The sequence below is a fragment of the Bubalus kerabau genome, chromosome 4, assembly GCF_029407905.1.
Source record: "Bubalus kerabau isolate K-KA32 ecotype Philippines breed swamp buffalo chromosome 4, PCC_UOA_SB_1v2, whole genome shotgun sequence".
NCBI lineage: Eukaryota > Metazoa > Chordata > Mammalia > Artiodactyla > Bovidae > Bubalus > Bubalus kerabau.
This window is the reverse complement of record NC_073627.1, coordinates 169,694,396-169,718,336: the sequence shown is the minus strand read 5'-3', so window position 1 is coordinate 169,718,336 and position 23,941 is coordinate 169,694,396. Positions and strand designations below refer to the sequence as shown.

General features: G+C 39.3%; 1 protein-coding gene across 2 annotated transcripts in view; it reads left to right on the top strand.

Annotated features, from left to right (window-relative positions):
* Positions 1-23,941, top strand: part of SVEP1 (sushi, von Willebrand factor type A, EGF and pentraxin domain containing 1) — a 229,895-nt gene that overhangs the window by 202,207 nt on the left and 3,747 nt on the right. For both annotated transcript variants that reach the window (XM_055579296.1, XM_055579294.1), the window contains exons 41-47: positions 4,913-4,976; positions 6,567-6,740; positions 7,914-8,090; positions 13,051-13,221; positions 14,419-14,514; positions 16,222-16,317; positions 22,151-22,244. In XM_055579296.1, coding sequence (XP_055435271.1) covers positions 4,913-4,976; positions 6,567-6,740; positions 7,914-8,090; positions 13,051-13,221; positions 14,419-14,514; positions 16,222-16,317; positions 22,151-22,244 — 872 coding nt within the window. The remainder of the gene's footprint in view (positions 1-4,912; positions 4,977-6,566; positions 6,741-7,913; positions 8,091-13,050; positions 13,222-14,418; positions 14,515-16,221; positions 16,318-22,150; positions 22,245-23,941) is intronic.

Below are 23,941 nucleotides of genomic sequence, written 5' to 3'. Positions count from 1 at the left end.
GGGGTGCTGCCAGCAAAACATGATCACATCGTCAAACTTGAAATATAAGAGGCCTTTTTCATATTGTATAATGTTGCCCTTTGATTTTTCAGGAAGCTTTATTCCCTGTTTTTGTTGTTATAATGGTATTAAATGCAGGTTTTGAGAAGTGTTCATTGCCAAAGATTTGTTAAATGTGCATGGTGTGTTCCATTATTTTCCTGCTGATCATAGAATCAGAGAATTTTCATAAGCAAGGTCCATGAAAGATGAAACGAGGCTTATGTGGATCTTGTTTTATTTCCTCAAAAGATTCTTTTTTAGGGGAGACAAGGATGATAATGTAATGGTTGATGGCAGTTGGAGAGCTGTTCTGTTTTTGAAACTCAGTTGTTCTTCATGTGAGAGTACTAACCTTGCATTTGTTAAGAAGAAAAGTGGTGTAAAATCTAAAGCAAACTGATGGGTCATTAAATTTGAGGAAGTGGATGATTTACCTTAAAATTTTTGGAAATATCCCAATGGTAACCACAAAATTGAAAGAGATGTTATAGCAACTGTTATTATTCCAAGTTACATGTTTGAAGCACCTGAGAGACTGTCTCTAAATATTTATGTCCAGTTATTTACAAAAATAATCAAATCCAGGTCTGGAACAGGGTATGTAAAAGATTAGCCTAGAAAATCTTTATCATATGAGATAGGAGGGAATCTATCAAAGGCAATATATTTAAAAAAAAAGAACACTCAGGAGATGGACTTCCCTGGTGGCTCAGAGGTAAAGAATCCACCTGCCAACGCAGGAGACATGGGTTCAATCCCAGGGACAGGATGATCCCACATGCCAGGATAACAACTAAGCCTGTGTGCCACATCTATTGAGCCTTTGCTCTAGAGACCAGGAACTGCATCTTCTGAAACTCGCTCACTCCAGAGCCCATGCTCTGCAACAAGAGAAGCCACTGCAATGAAAAACCTAGAGAGTAACTAGAGAGTAACCCCCTCTCACCTCAACTAGAGAAAAGTCAGTGCAGCAACAAAGACCCAGCAAAGCCAAAAATACTAAAGTTTTTTTAAAAGACCTCAGGAGCCAATTGGATAAGGCTCCCAAGATGGCCAAGATGAAACCTTTTTAGCGTCAGTAACTTTAATGGACACATCAAATACGTCATGAATGACAGACTCATAATGATACTAAAAGATTATTTGGTAACTTTTAGGGGATTCCCATGGGCAAATTCATTATTTTGAAAGTACATCAAAAAGAGGAAAAGTATCTTTTCAAGGCTAACTGAATGACTCTTTGAGACCTCATGAACTATACAGTCCCTGAAATTCTCCAGGCCAGAATACTGGAGTGGGTAGCCTTTCCCTTCTCCAGGGGATCTTCCCAACCCACATATTAAACCCAGGTCTCCTGCATTGCAGGCAGATTCTTTACCAGCTGAGCCACCAGAGAACCCCAACTGAATGACTAGATAACCAAATAGTCGATGAACTCCAGTCAATAATGATAGAATTCAAATCTCAGAATTTGTAACTCTTATGAATTAATGGATTTAGGTTTTCATCAGCATGGCTACTGATGTCAAAAATAATCATAATAATCATAATGGAGCCAGACATTATGCCTCTCAGTGGAAAAACATACCATTGGGGGAAAGTCTTACCATAAAAAGAACTTTTGAATTTTTGCATTTCTTAACAAGTTCCCCCAGTACCAAAGGTCAGTGGCTGGGAAAGAAGAGGGACTTAGTCCCAGCAGACCTCTGTTGCATGCTCTCTGCTTTTGCTGGATGTAAAGATGCTGGGGAACCTCTCTGAACCTCTGTTTCATCCTGTCCAGTATGTGATAACCACCTTTACAAAGTTACTGTAAGGACTAGCGATAAAAGAAAGTGGCAAGTACTACACTTTATACAATGTCTGAGCTCAATAGAGCGTAGTAATTGTCATTACTCCTAGTATTCATATGATTACCAAAGTCAGACAAAGCAATTAAGACAACTAATATAAATCATGGTCAGTTTTCCTACTCTGTAAATGTTATCATTTTTATATGAGGATTACCAACGTTTTTGAGACATCTAAATCCCTCAAATGTCACTAGACATGCGATCATCTTGAAATATAAATCCCTACAGTCAACTACTCCTTGGAAGGAAAGTTATGACCAACCTAGATAGCATATTCAAAAGCAGAGACATTACTTTGCCAACAAAGGTCCATCTAGTCAAGGCTATGGTTTTTCCTGTGGTCATGTATGGATGTGAGAGTTGGACTGTGAAGAAGGCTGAGCACCGAAGAATTGATGCTTTTGAACTGTGGTGCTGGAGAAGACTCTTGAGAGTCCCTTGGACTGCAAGGAGATCCAACCAGTCCATTCTGAAGGAGATCAGCCCTGGGATTTCTTTGGAAGGAACGATACTAAAGCTGAAACTCCAGTACTTTGGCCACCTTATGTGAAGAGGTGACTCATTGGAAAAGACTCTGATGCTGGGAGGGATTGGGGGCAGGAGGAGAAGGGGACGACAGAGGCTGAGATGGCTGGATGGCATCACTGACTCGATGGACGTGAGTCTGAGTGAACTCCAGGAGTTGGTGATTGACAGGGAGGCCGGGCGTACTGCGATTCATGGGGTCGCAAGGAGTCAGACACGACTGAGCCACTGAACTGAACTGAACTGACAGTCAACTAAGTAATAAATCAAAATAAAGAACACAAAAATGGGATAATCGTGTTCTAAAATTGCTGTTAATGAGCAGTAAAGTGGTTTCTATGATGCTAAAAATTAATATAGCTATCTAAGTTAATTGTTGATTAAACATATATTATGTCGAAAATAGTAACTTGATGCTAATCTGGATCTAAAACTCCAGCTTAATCATCAAAAACAAGATATGTAAAGGAATAGAGAGAGAAAAAGAAAGAAGGGAAAGTAAATAATAAGTCATAAAATAATAAATAGTAAAACTTGCAACTTTTTACAGCAATAGCTACAGAAAATAGAATTTTATTGGAACAAAAATTGACATGATTGAAACAGAATATTTATTATGCAAAATATTAAAGAAGGAACAAAATTAGAAAAATACTGTTGGCTTAAATTAACTACTTGAGTGTAGTCCACTCTTGGAGAAGGCAATGGCACCCCACTCCAGTGCCCTTGCCTGGAAAATCCCATGGACGGAGGAGCTTGGTAGGCTGCAGTCCATGGGGTCGAGAAGAGTTGGACACGACTGAGCGACTTCACTTTCACTTTTCACTTGCATGCATTGGAGAAGGAAATGGCACCCCACTCCAGTGCTCTTGCCTGGAGAATCCCAGGGATGGGGGAGCCTGGTGGGCTGCCATCTATGGGGTCACACAGAGTCGGACACGACTGAAGTGACTTAGCAGCAGCAACAGTCCACTCTGGAATACCCAAATAGGGAGCTGACTTCAATAGCTTGTCATATACTTGCTAAAAATTAATAAATAGTTCACAAACTAGAATGTATATTTTCCTTTGCATATGTAAGTATATAAGCACAGGAAAAGTACAGCAAATATTAACAGGGTTTATCTCTGGATGAAGAATTCTAGAAAATTTTTTACTTCTCTTTCATATTTTCTAAGCCTTCTATAATCAACACATATTACTTTTTCAATAAGAAGAAAATAATCTATATTTTTTAAAACATTTACTTTTTTGGGTTCAGTTATTTTTTGGAAAGTCAGGTGAGTATCCTTCCATAGATGTCAGTGGAGTTTTTGTAGGTGAAGCTTTGTCAGTAAACTCAAACAAAATACCTTTGAGTAGTAGAGGATTAGGGATGAAAGACAATAGGTGAGCAGATAAAAATCAAAGTAGAGGTGATAGCTCCTTTTCAGACATATTGCTCATTTAGAACTAGCTCTGAGAATGTGTATCCAAAGAGCTCTGAGGATTGAAAACACATCACACAAAATCCATGTGCTGCAATTCATAAAATTAAAGCCAAGCCCCTTAACACACTATTTAGAACCCATAATGTTACAGAATTTTATTTATCTTATTAATTGTTCCATAGCAAATTAGGAATTTAAAACATAGGAAAAAGTTATCATTAGAAACAGTTGTGATTACAAGAAAAGATAAACCACAAAAAAAGAGGACGCATAAAAATTGTATCCAGAAATAAAAACACAATAATCTTAGCCTAGCTCAGCATATAGTAACTCTGAGGGGTAAATAGCTGATATCCTCCCCCTTCCCCCTACCCCACCCCCACCCCACGCCTAAGGGCTGTGGGGTATTGGAAAATACATCAAAAGTCCATTGAGGATAACAACTATAAATGATTTTTCAAATAACTTTATATTATTTTTACCCTTATTTCAGAAGGCAGGGAAATAAATTTTTAGAAAGATTTTTGCTCAAAATATTTAAAATTTTACTTGCTTGGGCCCTTAATAGGGTAAGTTTAGATATAATGGATAAGTTACATTGTCAAAAAATTCAATCCTGATCTCAATAAGATATCTTGACCTAGTTCATGTCCAAGGGTATATATAAACAAATTCACTTCTTTGCTGTACCTCTCAGATACTGAAAAATAAACTCAATTCAAAATATTTTTAAAAATACTCAGCAAATAGACCTCTCAGACATTTCGGACACATTCTACATCGCTCTTTGCTACCGGTTATAATTAGTTGTCATTTAAGCAGAAAGTGAAACAGTGTCTGTACCTGAATTACACTGGCCAGCCAGAATATGAATTTTGAGGTAATTTGATGAAAACATTTTTGAAAGTCTAAACCCACTTCTTAAACTGTATTTATTTAATGAACTCATTTAGCATCCCAATGCCAAGAATTTCCGGATCCCCGCTGAGTTGACTTTGCACTCTCGTATTTTTTCATTATAGAGGTATCGTCTTGTCAGTGATGGTTTTTATTGATCCACAGGGGAGCAGAGAACGGGTGTGTCAGGAGAACGGACAGTGGACTGGAGGGGTGGCGACATGCAAAAGTAAGTCAAATGATCCTTGGTCCCCAAACGATACTAAGGACACGGAATAATAGTGTGGCCACATTTTCTTTGCAAGTTGTTTCCAATTTTGACTCCATGAGCTGTATGAAAACCTTTTATGAGGGGGAGGGGGGCAAAAAAAAAAAAAAAAAAGAAAACCTTTTATGGGCTTTTGCTCACAGGCACCAAAACAATAAAAGAGTGAAAAACTGGGGTAGAGATTAATGATTAGATTGGAACAGAACACAAGATTGCTGGCTCTGGAATGGCAAACATTTTGTTTTGAAACTAATTGAGTTTACTTGCCTTCTTTCTGTGGGTTTCCCCCGAAATAATGATAATTTAGAAGACTTAGAGCTGTTTCCTTGGTAACAGTAGTGGGTAAAACTGACATCTTCTTAACATTGCCACATCTGTCCAACAAATGAATATTCACATTTTTGCTGGAATTTTGCATTAATTCATTGTATGAGGACAGCCAAGTTTATTTAGCAAGATGTGGGGGAATTCAAGTGACTCAGTTCCTAGGATATGGCTCATATGATTCCTCTGCCAAAAAGCAATGTATTTAAATGCAATAGTTACAAACCAGTCAAATGGCAAGTTTAAATTTTTTTTTCTCTTAATAATTCTGGAGGAGTTATCAAATTTTCAAACCAGAAGAGACTTCTTGGATAATCTAGTCTACCCGCTTCAGTTAACCAATGAGAAAGAATGAACTAGGAGAAGGGATGTGACCTGCCCAGTATCAGAAATGAAGTTAGTGGCAAGCTAACACTAGGACTTGGGTTACCTGAGTTTTGTTCACTTTGTTTTGAATGTAGATTAATGAGCTGATTTTGTATGCAATAGGATTCCTAAGTCTTTTAAACAATATTATATAGCTAATGTTCAATGGAGAGTCTGACTTTGTAGCTCTAAAAGGGAACTCTGTGTGTGTGCATACAGAAAGACATACATAAACATTGAGTAACATCTCAATATTCACATCAATGGGCATTCCAGATAATAGCATTTTTTTTGTTTCAGTCGTTCATGATCAAACAGTGCATGATCAAAAGTGAATGTATGTACGGAGGAGGGAAGAGGGGAATGAAAAGGAAATGTGTCTGAAATAGGAAACTGCTACGGTGGGGGCTTCCCTGGTGGCTCAGAGGGTAAAGCGTCTGCCTGCAATGTGAGAGACCTGGGATCGATCCCTGGGTTGGGAAGATTCCCTGGAGAAGGAAATGGCAACCTACTCAGTACTCTTGCCTGGAAAATCCCATGGACGGAGAAGCCTGGTAGGCTGCAGTCCATGGGGTCGCAAAGAGTCTGACATGACTGAGCTATTTCAGTTTCTTTCTTTCTTTCTGGGGTTGGTGAAGGGATTGTTTTCATTTTGCAGCAGGTTTAATTCAAATTACAATGATAATGGTTTGTATAGCTTCTATCTCTGGAATGCAAGATAGTAATAGAACACTGTTTGTGAATCCTGTTATTCTCTGTGGCTTTTTCTTTCTAAATTATCAAATAAGTGATGTAAATTCCTTGTATAAAGAAGAGGGTTGGGAGAATCATTTAAGATGAGGCTTTGCTTTTTCTTCTTAGAGATCATGTGTGAAGCTCCACTTGAGTTTCTGAATGGGAAAGCTGAAGTTGAAAACAGTACCGCTGGGCCCAGCGTGATATATTCCTGCAACAGAGGCTACAGCCTTGAAGGGGCGCCCGAGGCTTCCTGCACAGAAAATGGGACTTGGAGCCACCCTGTTCCTCTCTGCAAACGTGTGTGTTGACCATAGGAGGGGTTTAAATCAGATTCAGTTTCCCCGGATGTCTAAAACATAGTAGAAACTCCATTGATAAGTGAGATTGGCCCAGAGAAAGAAATCTGTGCATATCCAAGCTGAATACTATGGGGTGTTTTAAAAATCAACTGTATTATATAAAATAGCCTGTCTGAGAATCAGCTTTCATAAGATTCCTTGGATGAGTACAAGTCCAAAAACACTCACAGAAAATGCAACTTAATTAAAAAAATTTGACATAAATGTATAATGAATTGCATGTGATAGGAGTGATGAAAGAAAATATATTTAATGTTCAATATTAATATAATAAAGTAAACATAAATATAGTGTATGAAGATAATTAGCTATAGCCACTGGAATGAAAACAATATTCCCAAGCAAGGTATAAATTGAGAAAACTCTAGCTATTGTTTAAAGTATTACAACGCATTAATCAAACCTTTGGAATTCAGCTGACACCCTTCTTACGAACAAAGACTTCATTTGTGCCCATTGAAAATTAGAAAAACTGAAATTGCGTGAAATCGGTGTTGTATGTGCATCACACTCTTACATTAAAAGCAATACTTCCTGTTTTTCCTTCAAACCCGTAGAAAAATGAGTCCATTTTTACCAAAAAGCCTGGGAAACTCTATAATTTAAGCTCTGATGCTCTGATAGAGTAGTGTGGGTCTAAAGTTATATTCAGCTCTCTGAGAAATGTCTGACTTTTCTCTGGCTCATCCTTCTGAAGGATGTTCAGTAAAAGAAAGTACAGGGACAGTAGGAAGCGTTCATCCCACGTTCTGAATAGTCTTCAGATATGAAGGGGATGTTTGATATACTCCTTGGTTTCTAGCGCAGCTTTGGTTTCACTGGTGAAGGGCTGCAGTTGTGAACAAGCCTTTAATTTTCCATCTTAGAATTTTAGGACCACGCATTAGTGGTTGAATAGCTTGATGTTTTCAGATCTTACCTATTTTATCCTGACAGATAATTCCATGGAGATGCAAACTAAGTCTATGTAATGTCTGAAGTTCTATATTTTGAAGCCTCATAGTATCATCACTGGGAACTCAGCTCTGGCAGAGTTCATACTCTGCCTTCAAAGAAACAAACTAAAAAAGGAGAGAAAATATCAGTAAGCATTTTCTTTTCTTTTTAACAGCAAATCCATGCCCTGTCCCATTTGTGATCCCTGAGAACGCTGTGCTTTCTGAAAAGGAGTTCTATGTTGATCAAAACGTGTCTATCAAGTGTAGGGAAGGCTTCCTGCTCCGGGGCCAGAGCACCATCACGTGCAACCCCGACGAGACGTGGACGCAGACAAGTGCCAAATGTGAAAGTAAGTGGACACGTACGAGCCAGTGAATTTACTCAGTGGGGAATGAAATTTTCTCATCTTCCTGAGATTATTTTCAATCAAGTAACTTACATGTAAATATTTAGATCTCTGTCTTACCATGGTCATCAACTTCTGTGTCCAATTTAAAAAAATTTTTTCATATTTAATTTGAAATCCAAACATAAAGAGACACTTAACAGAACTAGGCTAAAACCTGCCTGACCAGGATTCACTTGAATAGATTTTCAAATCACACTTTTCTAGGAATGGGCAGGATGTTAAATCTAAAATACGTATTTTTCTCCGCATTGTCGAGTCTCTAAACTATCCATTAATGGGCTTTGGAATAGAAAATTTATTTCACAGTAGTTCTCCAACTTGAGCGGATAGCAGAACCACCTAGCAGGCATGGTACAAACAGGGCCCACCCTAGAGTATCTGACTCAGTAGGTCTGGAGTGAGGCCTGAGAATTTGCATTTTTAACAGTTTCCCAGGTGTTGCTGATGGCATTACTGCTGGTCCTAAAAACACACCTGGAGAACCTGTGGGCTAGCACTGTGCTGATACATAACAGTCTGGCAGCTTCTCTTGCAGCCTTGTGACAACTCTTGACATGTCTTTGTGGGTTTTTTAATATTTTAATATACATAAGCATTTGCTGTTTTATTTTTTTCTTTTACTGATGTATACTAGATTTACAATGTTGTTAGTTTCAGGTGGACAGCAAAGTGATTCAGTTACGTATATCTGTATATAATCTTTTTCAAATTCTTTTCCATTATAAATTATTACAAAATACTGAATGCAGCGCCCTATGCTATTTTATATATATATATGTATATATATATATATATTATATATTTCTGTGTATCTGTTAATCCCAAACTCCTAATTTATCCCTCCCCCTCCTTTCCCTTTATGACTTGGATAACCTTGATTAACCCTGTCTTGACCTGGATAACCACAGTGGTGTGGTCATTCACCTAGAGCCACACATCCTGGAATGTGAAGTCAAGTGGGCCTTAGGAAGCATTACTATGAACAAAGCTAGTGGAGATAATGAAATTCCAGCTGAGCTGTTTAAAATCCTAAAAGACAATGCTGTTAAAGTGCTGCACTCAATATGTCAGCCAGTTTGGAAAACTCAGCAGTGGCCACAAGACTGGAAAAAGGTCAGTTTTCATTCCAATCCCAAATAAAGGCAGTGCCCAAGAATGTTCAAACTACTACACAATTGCACTCATCTCACATGCTAGCAAGGTAATTTTCAAAATCCTTTAAGCTAGGCTTCAGCAGTATGTGAACTGAGAACTTCCAGATGTTCAAGCTGGATTTAGAAAAGGCAGAGGAACCAGAGATCAAATTGCCAGCATTTGCTGGATCATACAAAAAGCAAGAGAATTCCAGAAAAACATCTGTTTCATTGACTCCACTAAAGCCTTTGACTGTGTGGATCACAACAAACTGTGGAAAATTATTAAAGAGATGAGAATTATTGAAGACCACCTTACTTACCTCCTGAGAAACCTTGTGTGCAGGTCAGGAAGCACCAGTTAGAACTGGACATGGAACACAAACTAGTTCGAAATTGGAAAAGGAGTATATCAATGCTGAATACTATCACCCTGCTTATTTATATGCAAAGTACATCATGTGAAATGTTGGGATGGATGAATCATAAGCTGGAATCAGGATTGCCAGGAGAACTATCAACAACCTCAGATATGCAGATGATACCATTCTAATAGCAGAAAGTGAGCAATTAAAGAGCTTCTTGGTGGTGGTGAAAGAGGAGATTGAAAAAGCTGACTTAAAACTCAACATTCAAAAAACCAAGATCATGGCATCTGCTCCCATCACTTCATTGCAAATGGAGAAAAAATGGAAACAGGGGCAGATTTTATCTTCTTGGGCTCCAAAATCACTGAGGACAGTAACTGCAGCCATGAAATTAAAAGACACTTGCTCCTTGGAAGAAAAGCTATGACAAACCTAGATAGCATATGAAAAAGCAGAGATATCACTTTGTCAACAAAGGTCAATATAGTCAAAGCTATAGCTTTTCCAATATTCATGTATGGATGTGAGAGCTGGACTATAAAGAAAGCCAAGTGCCGAAGAATTGATGCTTTCAAAGTGTGGTGCTGAATAAGACTCTTGAGATTCCCTTGGACAGCAAGGAGATCAAACCAATCAATCCAAAGGAAATCAGTCCTGAATATTCATGGGAAGGACTGATGCTGAAGCTCAATACTTTGACCACCTGATGCAAAGAGCCAACTCATTGGAAAAGACACTGATGCTGGGAAAGATTGAAGGCAGGAGGAGACGGGGGTGACAGAGGATAAGATGGTTGGATGGCATCACCAATCAATGGACATGAGTTTGAGCAAATGCCAGGAGATAGTAAAGGACAGGGGAGCCTGGTGTGCTACAGTCCATGGGATTGCAGAGTCAGACACAACGAGCAACTGAACAACAGCTCCTTCCCCTTTAGTGGCTGTAAAATTGTTTTCTGTGTCTGTGAGTCTGTTTCTGTTTTGTAAATAAGTTCATTTACACCCTTTTTTTTAGATTGCACATATAAGCAATATCATATGATATTTGTCTTTGTCTAACTTCACTTAGTATGATCATTGCAAGTTGCTGCGAATGGCGTTATTTCATTCATAGCATTATTTCATTATTTATTAATAATAATATTATTAAAATAATAGCATTATTTCATTCATTTTTTTTTAGAACTCTTGATGCTTCTTAACACACATAATGCATCTTTCCTGCCCAATATCCTACCCTCCTGGGTTTGAATTCTATCCTGAAAATGTCCTAATCCTCAACTTCTTTAGTTGGTGCCCTAACTTCTTTAATTTTGGAGTTCTCATCTTTAAATAGTACCAGAAATTCCTATCTTATAGGTTTGTTTTTAAAAAATAAATGAATTGATATATATTTTTGATATTGCTATCTCCTGATAGAAAGTGTAAAATAACCCCAAACCCCTGAATTTTCCACCAGCAGCCTACTGCAGCATTAGAATTTTGATTTTACTCCAGGAAAGTGTTTATCATACTTTTAGCTGGGGATTTGGTTCCCAAATCCTGATGAAATCTACCCCCAGTTAAGTGAGAAGAACTAAATATGTATAAGCCAGACTGTCTAGGCTACTTTAAAGCCATTAGCCTGAACTAAAGTGAGCCAAGTGGCCTGATTCTACCCACATATCCTCACGTTGGTCTTGGCTCCCAGAGACTTACTACTCAGAGCACCGGAAGCACCAGCAAGGAGGGACATGCCTTTATTACAAATGTCCTTTCAGTGCATGCTTAATCACTCCTCAATATTCTTGAGAAGATCAGGGGTTGCCTAGGAGAGGAGACACTTTCCACAGTTGTTTGTTATCCCCAGTCCCTCTTTTGCATTTTCTATTAGACAGGAGGTCTGTGGCTTAGAACAGATATCCTTCCTGAGACTGAATTAGCCACCTTCCTCATCCTTTTCACCTCATCCTGCTATTTATCAGTACAAATCAGTGATTAATATTCAATGGGCATGAGAATCTGCTGGAGAGAGTATGTAAGATACAGACTCATAAGCCAGAAAGCCCAGAAGTTTGCATTTTTAATAAGAATCCAAGCTGATTCCCACATAGGTGGCCTGAAATCTGCTTTGATAACCACTTCTATAAACCAACCAGCAGCTCACTGTTATCTCTCTACCTACTGTTCCTTTAACCTGGGAGCCATAGTCCTCTGATTCACTCAAGTTTTACAGCCTAGTCCAAAGACCACTGTCACTGATAATCCCCTGGGCATAATTAGTTACACTGACCTCAATTTTCTGCAGTATGGTAACCAGGCCTCTAATACAGCTGTTTTTAAATTATGTGACTGTATTTCTTTATCTGTCTTCACCCATTTGAGCAAAGGTACCACGTTTTCTTCATTTATTTCTTTCCAGTTTCTTGTACACAGTAAGGCATGAATACATGTTTATTTGATATGTGACTGATTGAATTAATGTTTTTAACTACCTTAGAAGGAAAAGAAAATTTAGAAGAATCAGAACATTTGATCATGGCCTCTGGCAAGTTTTTAAATGGTATTATGGCCAGAAAGTGGCCTTTTAAAAGCCAGTTCATGAAAACTCATCTAAAAGTTAGCCTTGTACAAACTGGAAACTGATGAGAATCCTGGCTCCAATCCAGCCCTTGTTGTATGAGGCACTGCGGAACAACTCTAGTTATCTAATTTATCCCCATAAAATTCCCAAAGCAAAATTAGTTATAAACATTTTTATTTAAATATTCAAAACATGCGCTTTTAAAAGAGGATTATCCTTCAGTCTTACATATTCCAAAAGAAGAGGGTCACTGCTTATAGTCTTGAAAAGAGGGAAACTAATGTGAAAGCTTGAATTTCATAAACCCTGTCAAGCTGTGTAAATGGAGTTATCTTTAGGTTAGAGACAATATTCCTTCCTTTACTCATTTTTCAAATATTTATTGAGAGCCCACTGCGCCAGGCACTGTTCTAGGCACTGATAAAACAGCCATGATGGAATCTGTATTCCTGCAAATCATGATCTTTAAAGTGATCGGCTGTAAATAATCCACATCCACTTCTCTTCTTATCTGATAAGCTAAGCACCCTGAATTGAAATTCTTATATCTCTTTGGTGAGGTATAAGAAGACAAGACTTCATGCCTTGAGTATAAAGTACCTCAGCTTCAACACATGAATCAGAAGGCAAAACCTTTAATCTTGTACATCTAATTTTTCTAGAGAGCAGCAGGTGATGCTTTTAGTTTCTGGTGTCTTTTAGATTTAATGTAGTTTAAAAGGTTACCTTTTTGTATTTTATCTTTCTTCTTTAAGTCCTAGAGAGGAGACTATGCTCTCTCTCCACTGGCTGGGTTAGTATCGCAAGCTTATTTTTTGTTTGTTTATTTTCCTATAGAAATCTCATGTGGTCCACCAACTCACGTAGAAAATGCAATTGCCCGAGGCGTACATTATCAGTATGGGGACATGATCACCTACTCCTGTTACAGTGGATACATGTTGGAGGGTTCCCTGAGGAGTGTTTGCCTAGAGAATGGAACCTGGACATCACCTCCTATCTGCAGAGGTAAGGAGATGTTTGAATGGTTAGTTATTAGTGAAGCTGTAGGAAAATGTATATGGAAGTCTGATATGGCCAACAGCTAGTAGGCATGCTATTTCATCTTTCCTTGGCTTTCAGTTTTCTCTTATCCTGTGTGTTACTTTCCTTAACTTTACAAGTTGGAGTTTTGAAAGCTTGCACATAGACCTTTGGCCCAGTACCTGGCCCCTTCCTGAGTCAGTCGTGGCTCCTTAAGCAAGTCTTCTCTCCAGGCCTTAGGAGTGTTCTCCAGGTGCTAGGCAGAGCTGTGTCATGACTGGGTCATGAGGTCAACCTCCTGGACACTCAGGTGTTTCAATACGGATACCAGTTCTAACCAGCCATCCTTAGCAGACCCCAGTGCCCCATAAGGAATAAGGCCCCATATGGGATCCTATCGTGACTAATATGGTAAATTTTTAAATCTTTTAAGGAGCTTCCACATTGTTCTCTATTGTGGCTGTGTCTATTTACATTCCTACCAGCAAGATAGGAGGGTTTCCTTTTCTCCACATCCTCTCCAGCATTTATTATTTTAGACTTTTTGATGATGGTCGTTCTGACCAATGACCTCATTATAGTTTTTATTTGCATTTTTCTAATAACTAGTGATAATGAGCATCTTTTCATGTGCCTGTTAGCTCATAGGTTGTAAGAAAATATGCAAACTCTTCTTGAGAGGGGTGCTGAGGAGCTACCTCCTCAAGAAATAGCTCAAGTGTCACTTAAAGTCAGAAGTCAAATCAGAGTTGTGTGTCTGTTTACTTGTTTGTATCATCACTTCTTTAAGAGAATGGGGAACCCTGGCAGCACCAGAGAGCTATTAGCCATCAAAGGCTTCCTTTAAGGGAATTTTCAAATCTCCTAGAAAGGCATTTCCCCTGGTCCAGATAAACGGAGACAATCTTTTATAAAAACCACTTTGTTCTCTTTTGCCCTGAATCCCCAAACTACTAAAATGTTTGATAGTTATAATCTCAGAACTACCCAAACTTGTTTATGTCCCTCCTGAGCCCCTCACATTCATCCCCAGCCAAATCTTGAAACTGGGTTTCGTTTCTCTTCGTTAAGACTTGATTCAAGGGAATAGTCTGAAATGTAAAGGATCAATCCTATTTTCTGACAACCAGCCTTGCCTTCCCGAATCCCCTATGTTTATGACCCATCCTGCTTGTTTTCCAGCTGTCTGTCGATTCCCATGTCAGAATGGAGGGATCTGCCAACGCCCAAATGCTTGTTCCTGTCCAGACGGCTGGATGGGTCGCCTCTGTGAAGAGCGTGAGTCTGTCCTCATATCTTACAAATTGTGTCCTAAGATTTTACTTTGAGTTCTGATGGTTTGCCTGGAAGCTGTCAACTTAGGGGCATTACTAGGAACTGGCTTTACCAGTGGCAGGAATTTTCTTGCTTAAATCCCGTAACAGACCAGACAAAGGGCTGAGAGCTTATCTACATATGTCATTTCGTTGCAGAAGATCTAGAATATTACAGACCTTGAAAATACAGTTACCAAGATCCATCTAAGGCCATCTCCACCTGCCTACAGATTTCCAGGAACCTTCTTGGGAAGCAGCTTATAATAAAGGGTTTCCCAACCTTGGTCTCCCTTTATCTCAAGTCCATTTATCTTCTATGCTGCTTCTTGCTACAGTTAGTGTAAATTCATGGCATTGCATAAAATTGTACTTTGCAGGTAAGATAGGGAGCCCATCATTCATTAAGGGTAGCTCTTTCCAATTAAAAAAGAATAAATTGGTACTCCAGTAGCTAGACAATGCTTGATACTTTAATACAGAATTTCAGTCCTCAGAAAAAAATACATTTAAATTTGAGTTTCCAGGAGAATGTGAAAAAGTGGCTTTAATTTTTTTAATGTCTAAACTATACTTTGTTTCAAAATCTTTATATATACACATGGATAAAATTATTGGGAGTATGTTAATCACATTGAGTCATTAATATGATGGCCATTGGTCTATATCAGTTTTTCCTAAGGCCAGACATTTTATTAGAAATTCTGAAACTTTTTAAAGTGTAAGTATTTCAACTAATCTAGAAAGGAAGATATACAATGGAAATCAGTTTAGGATGCTAATTGCTCACCAAATCAAGTGTTCTCACAGTGATTCAGAAAGAAGAGAATTTTTCCTTCTTCTTCTCCCCGGTCCTACCTTCCTACTTAGGGCTTCCACGTGTGACCTGCTAGAATGCCAAGGATCATGACAGGCCTGGCTTCGCTGAACAGGTGCCTGTAGTGCATTCGATCAGGGCTTCCCAGGCTTTCCTGTGCTTACAGACAACCTAGGAGAGGGTCAATGCGGGTTCTGATTTGGTAGATCCAAGACAGGACCTGAGAGTCTGCATTTCCAACTAAGTCCTATGTAATGCCAGTGTTTTGGTCTTGAGAACCATGCTTTGAATACCAAGTCAGTAAACAGTCTCAGTGATTTCTAGTAGGAGAAATGATTGCCATGGAGAATGTCAGGGAGGCCAGATTCAGTCACCATTAGGCCTCAGCTCCAAGGAAATAAAGGGTAGCAGCTACTAAAGTGTTGCCCACACCAGCCCACGGAAGAGCTTATTTGACTGCCATTTTCATATTTAATTACAGCCAAGAAGAGAACCTCAAGGCAGCCAAACCCTCTTAGAGCATTTTATGTAATTTGTAATGGAAATTTGAAATGATAATGAATGAAAAACATTCTGCTTATTTTGTGAAGAGAAAGCACTTAGCGGGCATCGATTTCGGTGTGTCCTCTCAGAAGGAGTGCATTTGGCATTGGAGTCATTACACGAGGCTAAGGGTCCAGACTGACTTTCTGGATTGTGTTTTCCCAATAGTACTGATTAATAAACACAGCATATATGGGAAGGTTATCTAGTGGGTCATCTAAGGTTTTACTCCTCCTGGAAAATATCTTTGGAACACTCGATCATGTCTGAGTGTGTGGGTTTTGATCCAGTCCTTTTTGATCTCCTTTCTAGCGATCTGCATTCTTCCCTGTCTGAACGGCGGTCGCTGTGTGGCCCCTTATCAATGTGACTGCTCACCTGGCTGGACAGGGTCCCGCTGTCATACAGGTAGGTGTCCTGGCATAGTTGGTTTTCTTGGTGCCTGGCCTCCATGAAACCCTAGAGAACACCAATGAGTGTGACTCAGATTCAGAGGTGATAGTAAAACAGAAGGGTATCAGGGTTTCTCACAAATTCCCCAAGATGGTCCCTTGAATGGTGGTCTCAATGCTCAACCTATGTCTACCTCAGAGACGCCTCTCAGGGTTGTATGACAAATACGAGCATCTGAGTTAACTCATTGGTCAGCCTTCTTCATGTCATTTGCTCTGTGTTGCAGAATGTAGAGAAAACATAATGCAGAAGTTCAGAAGAATATTGATTTAAATCTCTATGAAGCTAAATCACTAAATTCGTAGTAACTCTTTAGAAAGAACAGGCTCTAAATAAATACAATTGAAGTTAAAGTGAAATAACTCAACAACAGATGGTTCCTTATCATGGAAGACAGTAACAAACTGTTGTTGATTTGTGATAAACATGTCCTCATAGCGACCCATGCTCAAATACCTGCCTATCCGCTATACTTTGCTGTCTGTTTAATTGCTTGATTTTGATCTTTCCCTGCCCTCACTAGATTATATGCCACTGGTGGACAGGGATATTTGTGATCTTTATATTCTCAGTAGCTAGCATAGTGCCTGTGTATGACAGGTTTTTCAGTAATTGTCTAAATAATCCCACAGTCTAAAATGATAGATTTTTTTACCTTTTTAATGTCCTAATTGTCAGGCAACTGTTAAAAGCATAGAACTCACTGTATTTATTTTGCATTAACTCTAACCCTTATTATTCCTCTTGTAAATAATAATTATACCACTTCCTAGTGAGGTTAATTGTAAAACAGAGCAGGCCAACTGACACCAGAGCTTGTCATGAACTCTAAGGCTCAAGTGACTATATAATTTAGCCTCCAAACTGGGAGGTTTGGGAGGATGAAAGGGGCTATTAAGAAGCAAGTCAGGGAAATGGGAGTCAAAGTTGCAAAAACCCAAAATCAGATGTACAGCCACCCCACATAAAGCAGAAAGTGAGCCATTCCTGAGTGTAGGAAAGGAACAATGTAATACCAGAGGCTAAATTTGAAGCTTTTATTTGAAACTCTTTTTTTGGTTTTTTTTTTTTTTTGCATTTCTCCATTTTTATTTTCATCAGAGAAAAGGCAGAGGTCAAATGAAATGGTACAGTGGTTGACTCCTGATTGTATTATCACTAGTGCTCTGTTGTGAACCTTGTTGATTTTAGAGTACCATAGATGAGCTTTGGGTGGTGTAGGAACCCATGACATTTCACTCGTATATTAAAAGGTTGACTCATTGGAAAAGACTCTGATGCTGGGAGGGATTGGGGGCAAGAGGAGAAGGGGATGACAGAGGATGAGATGGCTGGATGGCATCACCGACTTAATGGACGTGAGTCTGAGTGAGCTCCGGGAGTTGGTGATGGACAGGGAGGCCTGGTGTGCTGCGATTCATGGGGTCGCAAAGAGTCGGACACGACTGAGTGACTGATCTGATCTGATCTGATGTATGTATCTTGCCGCATAAGTGGGCTCATAACTTTCACTAAAGTCTCAAAAAAGCCTGTAACACCCCTTAAAATCTGATATCACCATCCCATGTTCTCACTTATTATTTAATAAACTTTTATGGAAAACACAGACAACTTTTAGATTCCTTTAATGGCTTACATTGGTTATGACTCTGTTGGTTATAGAGGAAAGGAACCAATTTGAAATACCTCAAGAAAAATTGGGATAAACAAAATGAGATAAAAATAAAAGAAAAAGTAGGGCTAGAGCAAGGGGTATTTGAAAGTCTTAAAGTAATGTTTGGTATTTCTTTATCACAAATCAACCTTGTTTTTTTTTAATTTTTTATTTGTTTGTTTGTTTATTATTTTGCTCTGCTGGGTCTTTGTCGCTGTGCGGGCTTTCCTCTAGTTGCCGCAAGCAGGGTGCTCCTCTCTAGTTGCGGTGCTCCGGCTTCTCACTGAAGTGGCTTCTCTCGTTGCGGACCACAGGCTCTAGTGGTCTACTTGGCCTTCAGTAGTTGCAGCTCCCAGGCTCTGGAGCGTGGCTCAGCAGTTGTGGCACACAGGCTTAGCTGCCCCTAGGCACACAGGATCTTCCCGCATCAGGGGTGGAACCCATGTCTCCTGCGTTGGCAGGTGGATTCTTTATCACTGAGCCGGCGGTGGAGCCCCAACCTTCATATTTATCTATATTTCTCATGTATACAAAACTGAACCTACCTGCAAACCAGCTTTGCCTTTTCCCAGGCATCTTATCTCTGTAGCTGTTGGCAGCATGCTTCCAGATGGAGACACTCTCAAGTCGCCCTCCGCCTTCATCTGCCAGTATCAGCACTCCTTTCTGTTTCTTCCCACTCCATATCTCTTGCATCCTACTCTATCTCCACTATCACCAACTAGTAGAAGACCTTTCCTTTGGATCACTGCCAGAGTCTACTACTTAACCTTCCCATTTCTATTTCCAAGATAACACCATTACACACAGCTCTGGGCGTATCTTTGCCCTGTTTAAGAACCTGAGATGGTTGCTTGTTGGCTCCACATCCAGCCCAGATTCTTCTGCCTCCTGAGGTGCTGCGTGGACCGGCAGCAGCACAGCTGATACACTTACTTCCCTTCCTGCCAGTCGCATCTTGTCCCCTGAAGACATGGCTACTGCCTGTTCCAACTCACCTCCAAAGGCCTGCCTAAGTTTCCTGTTATCCCTAAACTTGCTCTCTACCACGGAAATCTCTTTTCTAACATTCCATCTCTAGATATTACACAGTTAGCTAGAACCATGCCATTTAAGGATCTTCCCTGGTCACTCAACAGTAAAGAATCCACCTGCAATGCAGGAGACGCAGGTTCGATCCCTGAATCAGGAGGATCCACTGGAGGAGGAAATAGCAACCTACTCCAATATTCTTGCCTGGAAAATCCCATGGACAGAGCCCAGCGGGCTAAAGTCTACAGGGTCACACAGAGTCAGACACGACTGAGGGACTAAACACACACACATGCCATTTAAAGCTCAATTGATCTGACTTATTTGTATTTCTTTTAGTTCCTTAGCTCCCTGACATTAAGCACCTGCCTGACATGAGCCATACAGTCTTGATGTTTTTCAGTTTTGCTGCAGCTACCTCAGCAAAGATCCCACTTACATCCATTAGGTAGTAAACATACAAAAGGGTATAAAACAGGAGATCTTGCTCTCCAGAATCCAGCCTAGTAAAGAAGAAGGGATGTAGAATGGCCTATAGCAGAATGGCCTATAAGTATGTGACTGGAGGCTAATTGAACTCTCTACATATCAGTAGTAAAATGAGTAAACCACCCCAAATGTAAAGTGAGGTCACTCAGTCGTCGACCCAGGGATCGAACCTGGGTCTCCCGCATTGCAGGCAGGCACTTTATGGTCTGAGCCACTAGGGAAGTTCCAGTAGATGTTCAGAAAAGGCTTCACAAGTGTAGAATCAAAGGAAGAGCAAGAGGAGTCCCCAGGTGGAGCTCATTCCAGACAAAGGCATAGAAGTGTAACACAAACTTGATCAGCTAACTAGAGCCAGAGCAGAAGCCATAGAGGCCGTGGAGGGATATGACCGGAAGTGAAATATAAAGCTAAGCAGAGCCAGATTAGGAAGTGCAGTGCATACTTAATTATGTCTTCTGAGCCACAGAAGCTGTTAAAGGAACTTAAGCAGGAAAATCATATGATTAGATTTTCTTTTAGAAAAATTATTTTGGGAACAGTACAGAAAAGGGCAGAAAGCAAGACTTAAAAACAGACTTGTTGAGACTTATCCCAGCCTGAATTGGCAAGAGGTAAAGAATCTGCCTGCAGTGCAGGAAACCTGGGTTTGATCCCTGGATCGGGAAGATCCTCTGAAGAAGGGATGGGCAGCCCACTCCAGTCTTCTTGCCTGGAGAATCCCATAGACAGGAGCCTGGCAGGCTGCAATCCACAGGGTCCTAAAGAGTGGGACATGACTGAGTGACTAACACTTTCATATTCAATGAAATCTAGAGAAATGGTGACCAAAAAGGATATATTTGAGAGAAGATAGATGAATCAACACTACCTGGCTATAGATTTATTGTGGAAATAAAGGTCTAAGGAGAGTCCAGTTTAGGCTTCTGAGTGGAAGATGGTGCCATTTACTGAGACAAGGAACCCAAAAGGAAGAGCTTTGAAGGTACAGATAAGGAGTTAAGTAAGGACAGGCTGAGTTTGAAGATACAGATAAAGAGTTAAGTAAGGGCAGTTGAGGTTGAAGGTACAGATAAGGAGTTAAGAAAATACATGCTGTGAAAGAGGAACTGGAAACCTGTTCCATTATTCTTACCTGAAAAGTTCCATGGACAGAGGAGCCTGGCAGACTACAGTCCATGAGGTCACAAAGAGTTGGACGTGACTGAGCACGCAGGCATGCATGCGCAAAAACACACTGAGTTTGGAACACACAAGGGAGAGGTCTGACAGGCACTTGGATGATGTATCTCCCCAGAAGATACACTACATTAAAGATAGATATTAGTCACCACTGGAAAACTTTTGTGGAGGAAAAGAAAACTGTGCAGAAGGTGGCATGAGAAGGTGCCCAGAATGGAACGTTGATGTCACCCATGTTATAGGGAAGGAGGAAGGTGTTAGGCTTTTACATGGGGAAGTGAAAAATATTAATTTTTAAAAATTATTAGTACAGTCAGTTACTGCTAAATCATCATGGTATTGAAAAGGAGTGATTTTCTAATATTAGCAAACAGCTATGGAGAATTAGTTGTAGATTACTGAGTTTTATTTTTGCTATTCTTGACCCTGCTTCATCTCATAATTTCCTTTTTGTTATATTGCAAATATGTGCATTTTGTTGGCTTGCTTGTCAAGAAAGCTCACCAAGAGCAAAGATTGGTGTTTTCATTCTTATCCTCTCTGAATGCTTATCAAGTGCCTGGATTGCTGATGTTTTCCCTATATTTTACGAATGAGTGATAAAGAAGTGACGTTTCTTTATCTCTCACCAAAGATGAGTTTTTCATCTGGGGAAGCCTGCATTTCCAAGCTATAATGAGACTGAAATGTTTCTCATGTCCAACTTTCTCCTAACAGGTATCTTATTTTTTTCTTTGATACGTTAAACTGGCTGGTCTTCATCTGCTTTTAGTGTCCTTAGGTTTTTTTAACAAGTAGATTCATGGAGAAGAAGAGTTTGACCCTGAGACTATGGACCTGTGAGAAAGATGGCTGTAGAGTAAATCTCTCAGCTTTCACTCAGGGTTACATCAGTGGCTCATTTTTAACTCGACCCCAGGCTCTGTAATTCCAATTAAAGTTGGTAAAAGCCATGAAATACATTTCCTAGCAAGCACAGAGGGCTTCTGAAGCATTTGTTATGTTAGCCAGTCTATGTGCCTGATCTACTGTCATAAGAATTAACATCTGATATAACGACTTCATCAGTCATAGAGTTCATTGCTGGCTCTCTCAAAAGCTCGACAGTCTCATTGAGCATATGAATAATGTTCAGTTCAAAACTGTCAAATTAGTTGCATAAATAATTAAAGAAGAGAAACATTAGTGGACTCAGAGTATGCAGGTAGAACTTAAGCTGGGATTTAAATATAAAGATCGATTCTTGCTTGGAAGTACAGAGGGAGGTGATACCACATAATAATGTGAGATTAAGCCAACTGGCAGGATACAGTCCATGAGGAATGGTGGCAGCTGGAGCAGAGAGCAGAGTCAAATCTTATTCTGCGTGTCTTCATGAGCATCTTCATGATTGCTTAGTATTCATTAAGTAAATGCATGAATTTTTCATCCCAGCTGTCTGCCAGTCTCCCTGCTTAAATGGTGGAAAATGCGTAAGACCAAACCGATGCCATTGTCTCTCGGCATGGACAGGACATGACTGTTCCAGGTAAGACAACCAAAAACTACTATTTATCTACAACATGAGAAGACTGAAATTCAAGTTAAGTTGCCCCAAGAGCCAGAAGCTATCTCAGGTTTAAGGTAAGCATTTTGTATCCAGAAATATCCATTTTGAGATTTGAACTAAAGCCAAATGAAGAAGTATTACTTAATATTTGACAGATAAAACAAAGATTTCTCAAAAACACACATTTATTACAGCACAAATACTAAAATTGAAGCAACACAATTTTAGAGGATTAGCATAGCCTCTGCACAAGGAGGACATGCAAATTTGTCAAGTTTTTTGACAAAGAGAAAGGGGTTAATTAAACAAGTTAATGCCTTCTTGAATGGTAGATTGCACCCTTCATAAGAAAGGATGCAAATAAATGGTAAACTCAATATGGTTTACTGATGTTCATTTGCATTCCTATTTATAATAAAAATAGTATGGAAATTGATGATAAGGAACATTTATTTTTAAAGTCAAAATTTTTGTTCCATATTTTTTACAGTATATATAGTCAGTATTTAATGGACTAGAAGAAAATTTATGTAAAAATGTGTTCTAGCAATTGATTTCTCATTTGTAAGCAGATAAATATCATAGTTGAGAAAAGATTATCCCAAAATACAGGAAAAATAGTTTGAAAGTTTAACTATCATAAACTTTTTATTGAAGTGTAATGGACATACAACATTATATTAGTTTAGTATATTAGTATAACATGGTGATTCAGTATTTCTCTATGTACATATTGTGCAGTGATCACCCGGTATAGTTAACTATGTAAGTCCACGTATGTAGTTATAACAATTTTTTTCTTGAAATGAGACCTTTTAAGATCTGCTCTTAGCAACTTTCAAATGTGCAGTGTGGTATTATTAATTATAATTGCCATGTTATATATACTATCCCCATGACTTACTTATTTTATAACTGGAAATTTGTGCCTTTTGACTCCTTTCACCCGTTTTGCCCAACCCCCGACCCACCTCTACCTCTGGCCGACCACCAGTCTGTTTTCTGTATCTGTAAGTTTGGTTCTGGTTTTTGTTTTAGATTCTACATATAAGCAAAATCATACGGTATCTGTCTTTCTCTTTCTGACTCATTTCACTTAGCCTATTCACTTTCACTTTTCACCTTCATGGACTGGAGAAGGAAATGGCAACCCACTCCAGTGTTCTTGCCTGGAGAATCCCAGGGACTGGGGAGCCTAGTGGGCTGCCGTGTATGGGGTCGCACAGAGTCGGACACGACTGAAGCGACTCAGCAGCAGCAGCAGAATGACCTCAAGGTCCATCTATTTGTCACAGTTGACAAGATTTCATTCTTTTTATGGCTTAATAATATTCCATTATGAGGGGTGTGTGTGTGTATTTATAAAGAAAATTTTCTTTATCTGCTCATTCATCGATGGGCACAGGTTGTTTCCATGTATGGGCTATTGTAAATAATGCCAAAATGAACATGGGAGTGCAGACATCTTTTCCAATTAATGTTTTCATTTTCTTCGGATAAATACCCAGAGAGTTGCTGGATCACATGGTAGTTTTATTTTAAACCTTTTGAGGGAACTCCATAATATTTTCTACAGTGGCTACACCAACTTATACTCCCACCAACAATGCACAAGATTTCCTTTTCTGTACATCTTCAACAATGCCTGTTATTGCTTGCCTTTCAGATGATAGCAA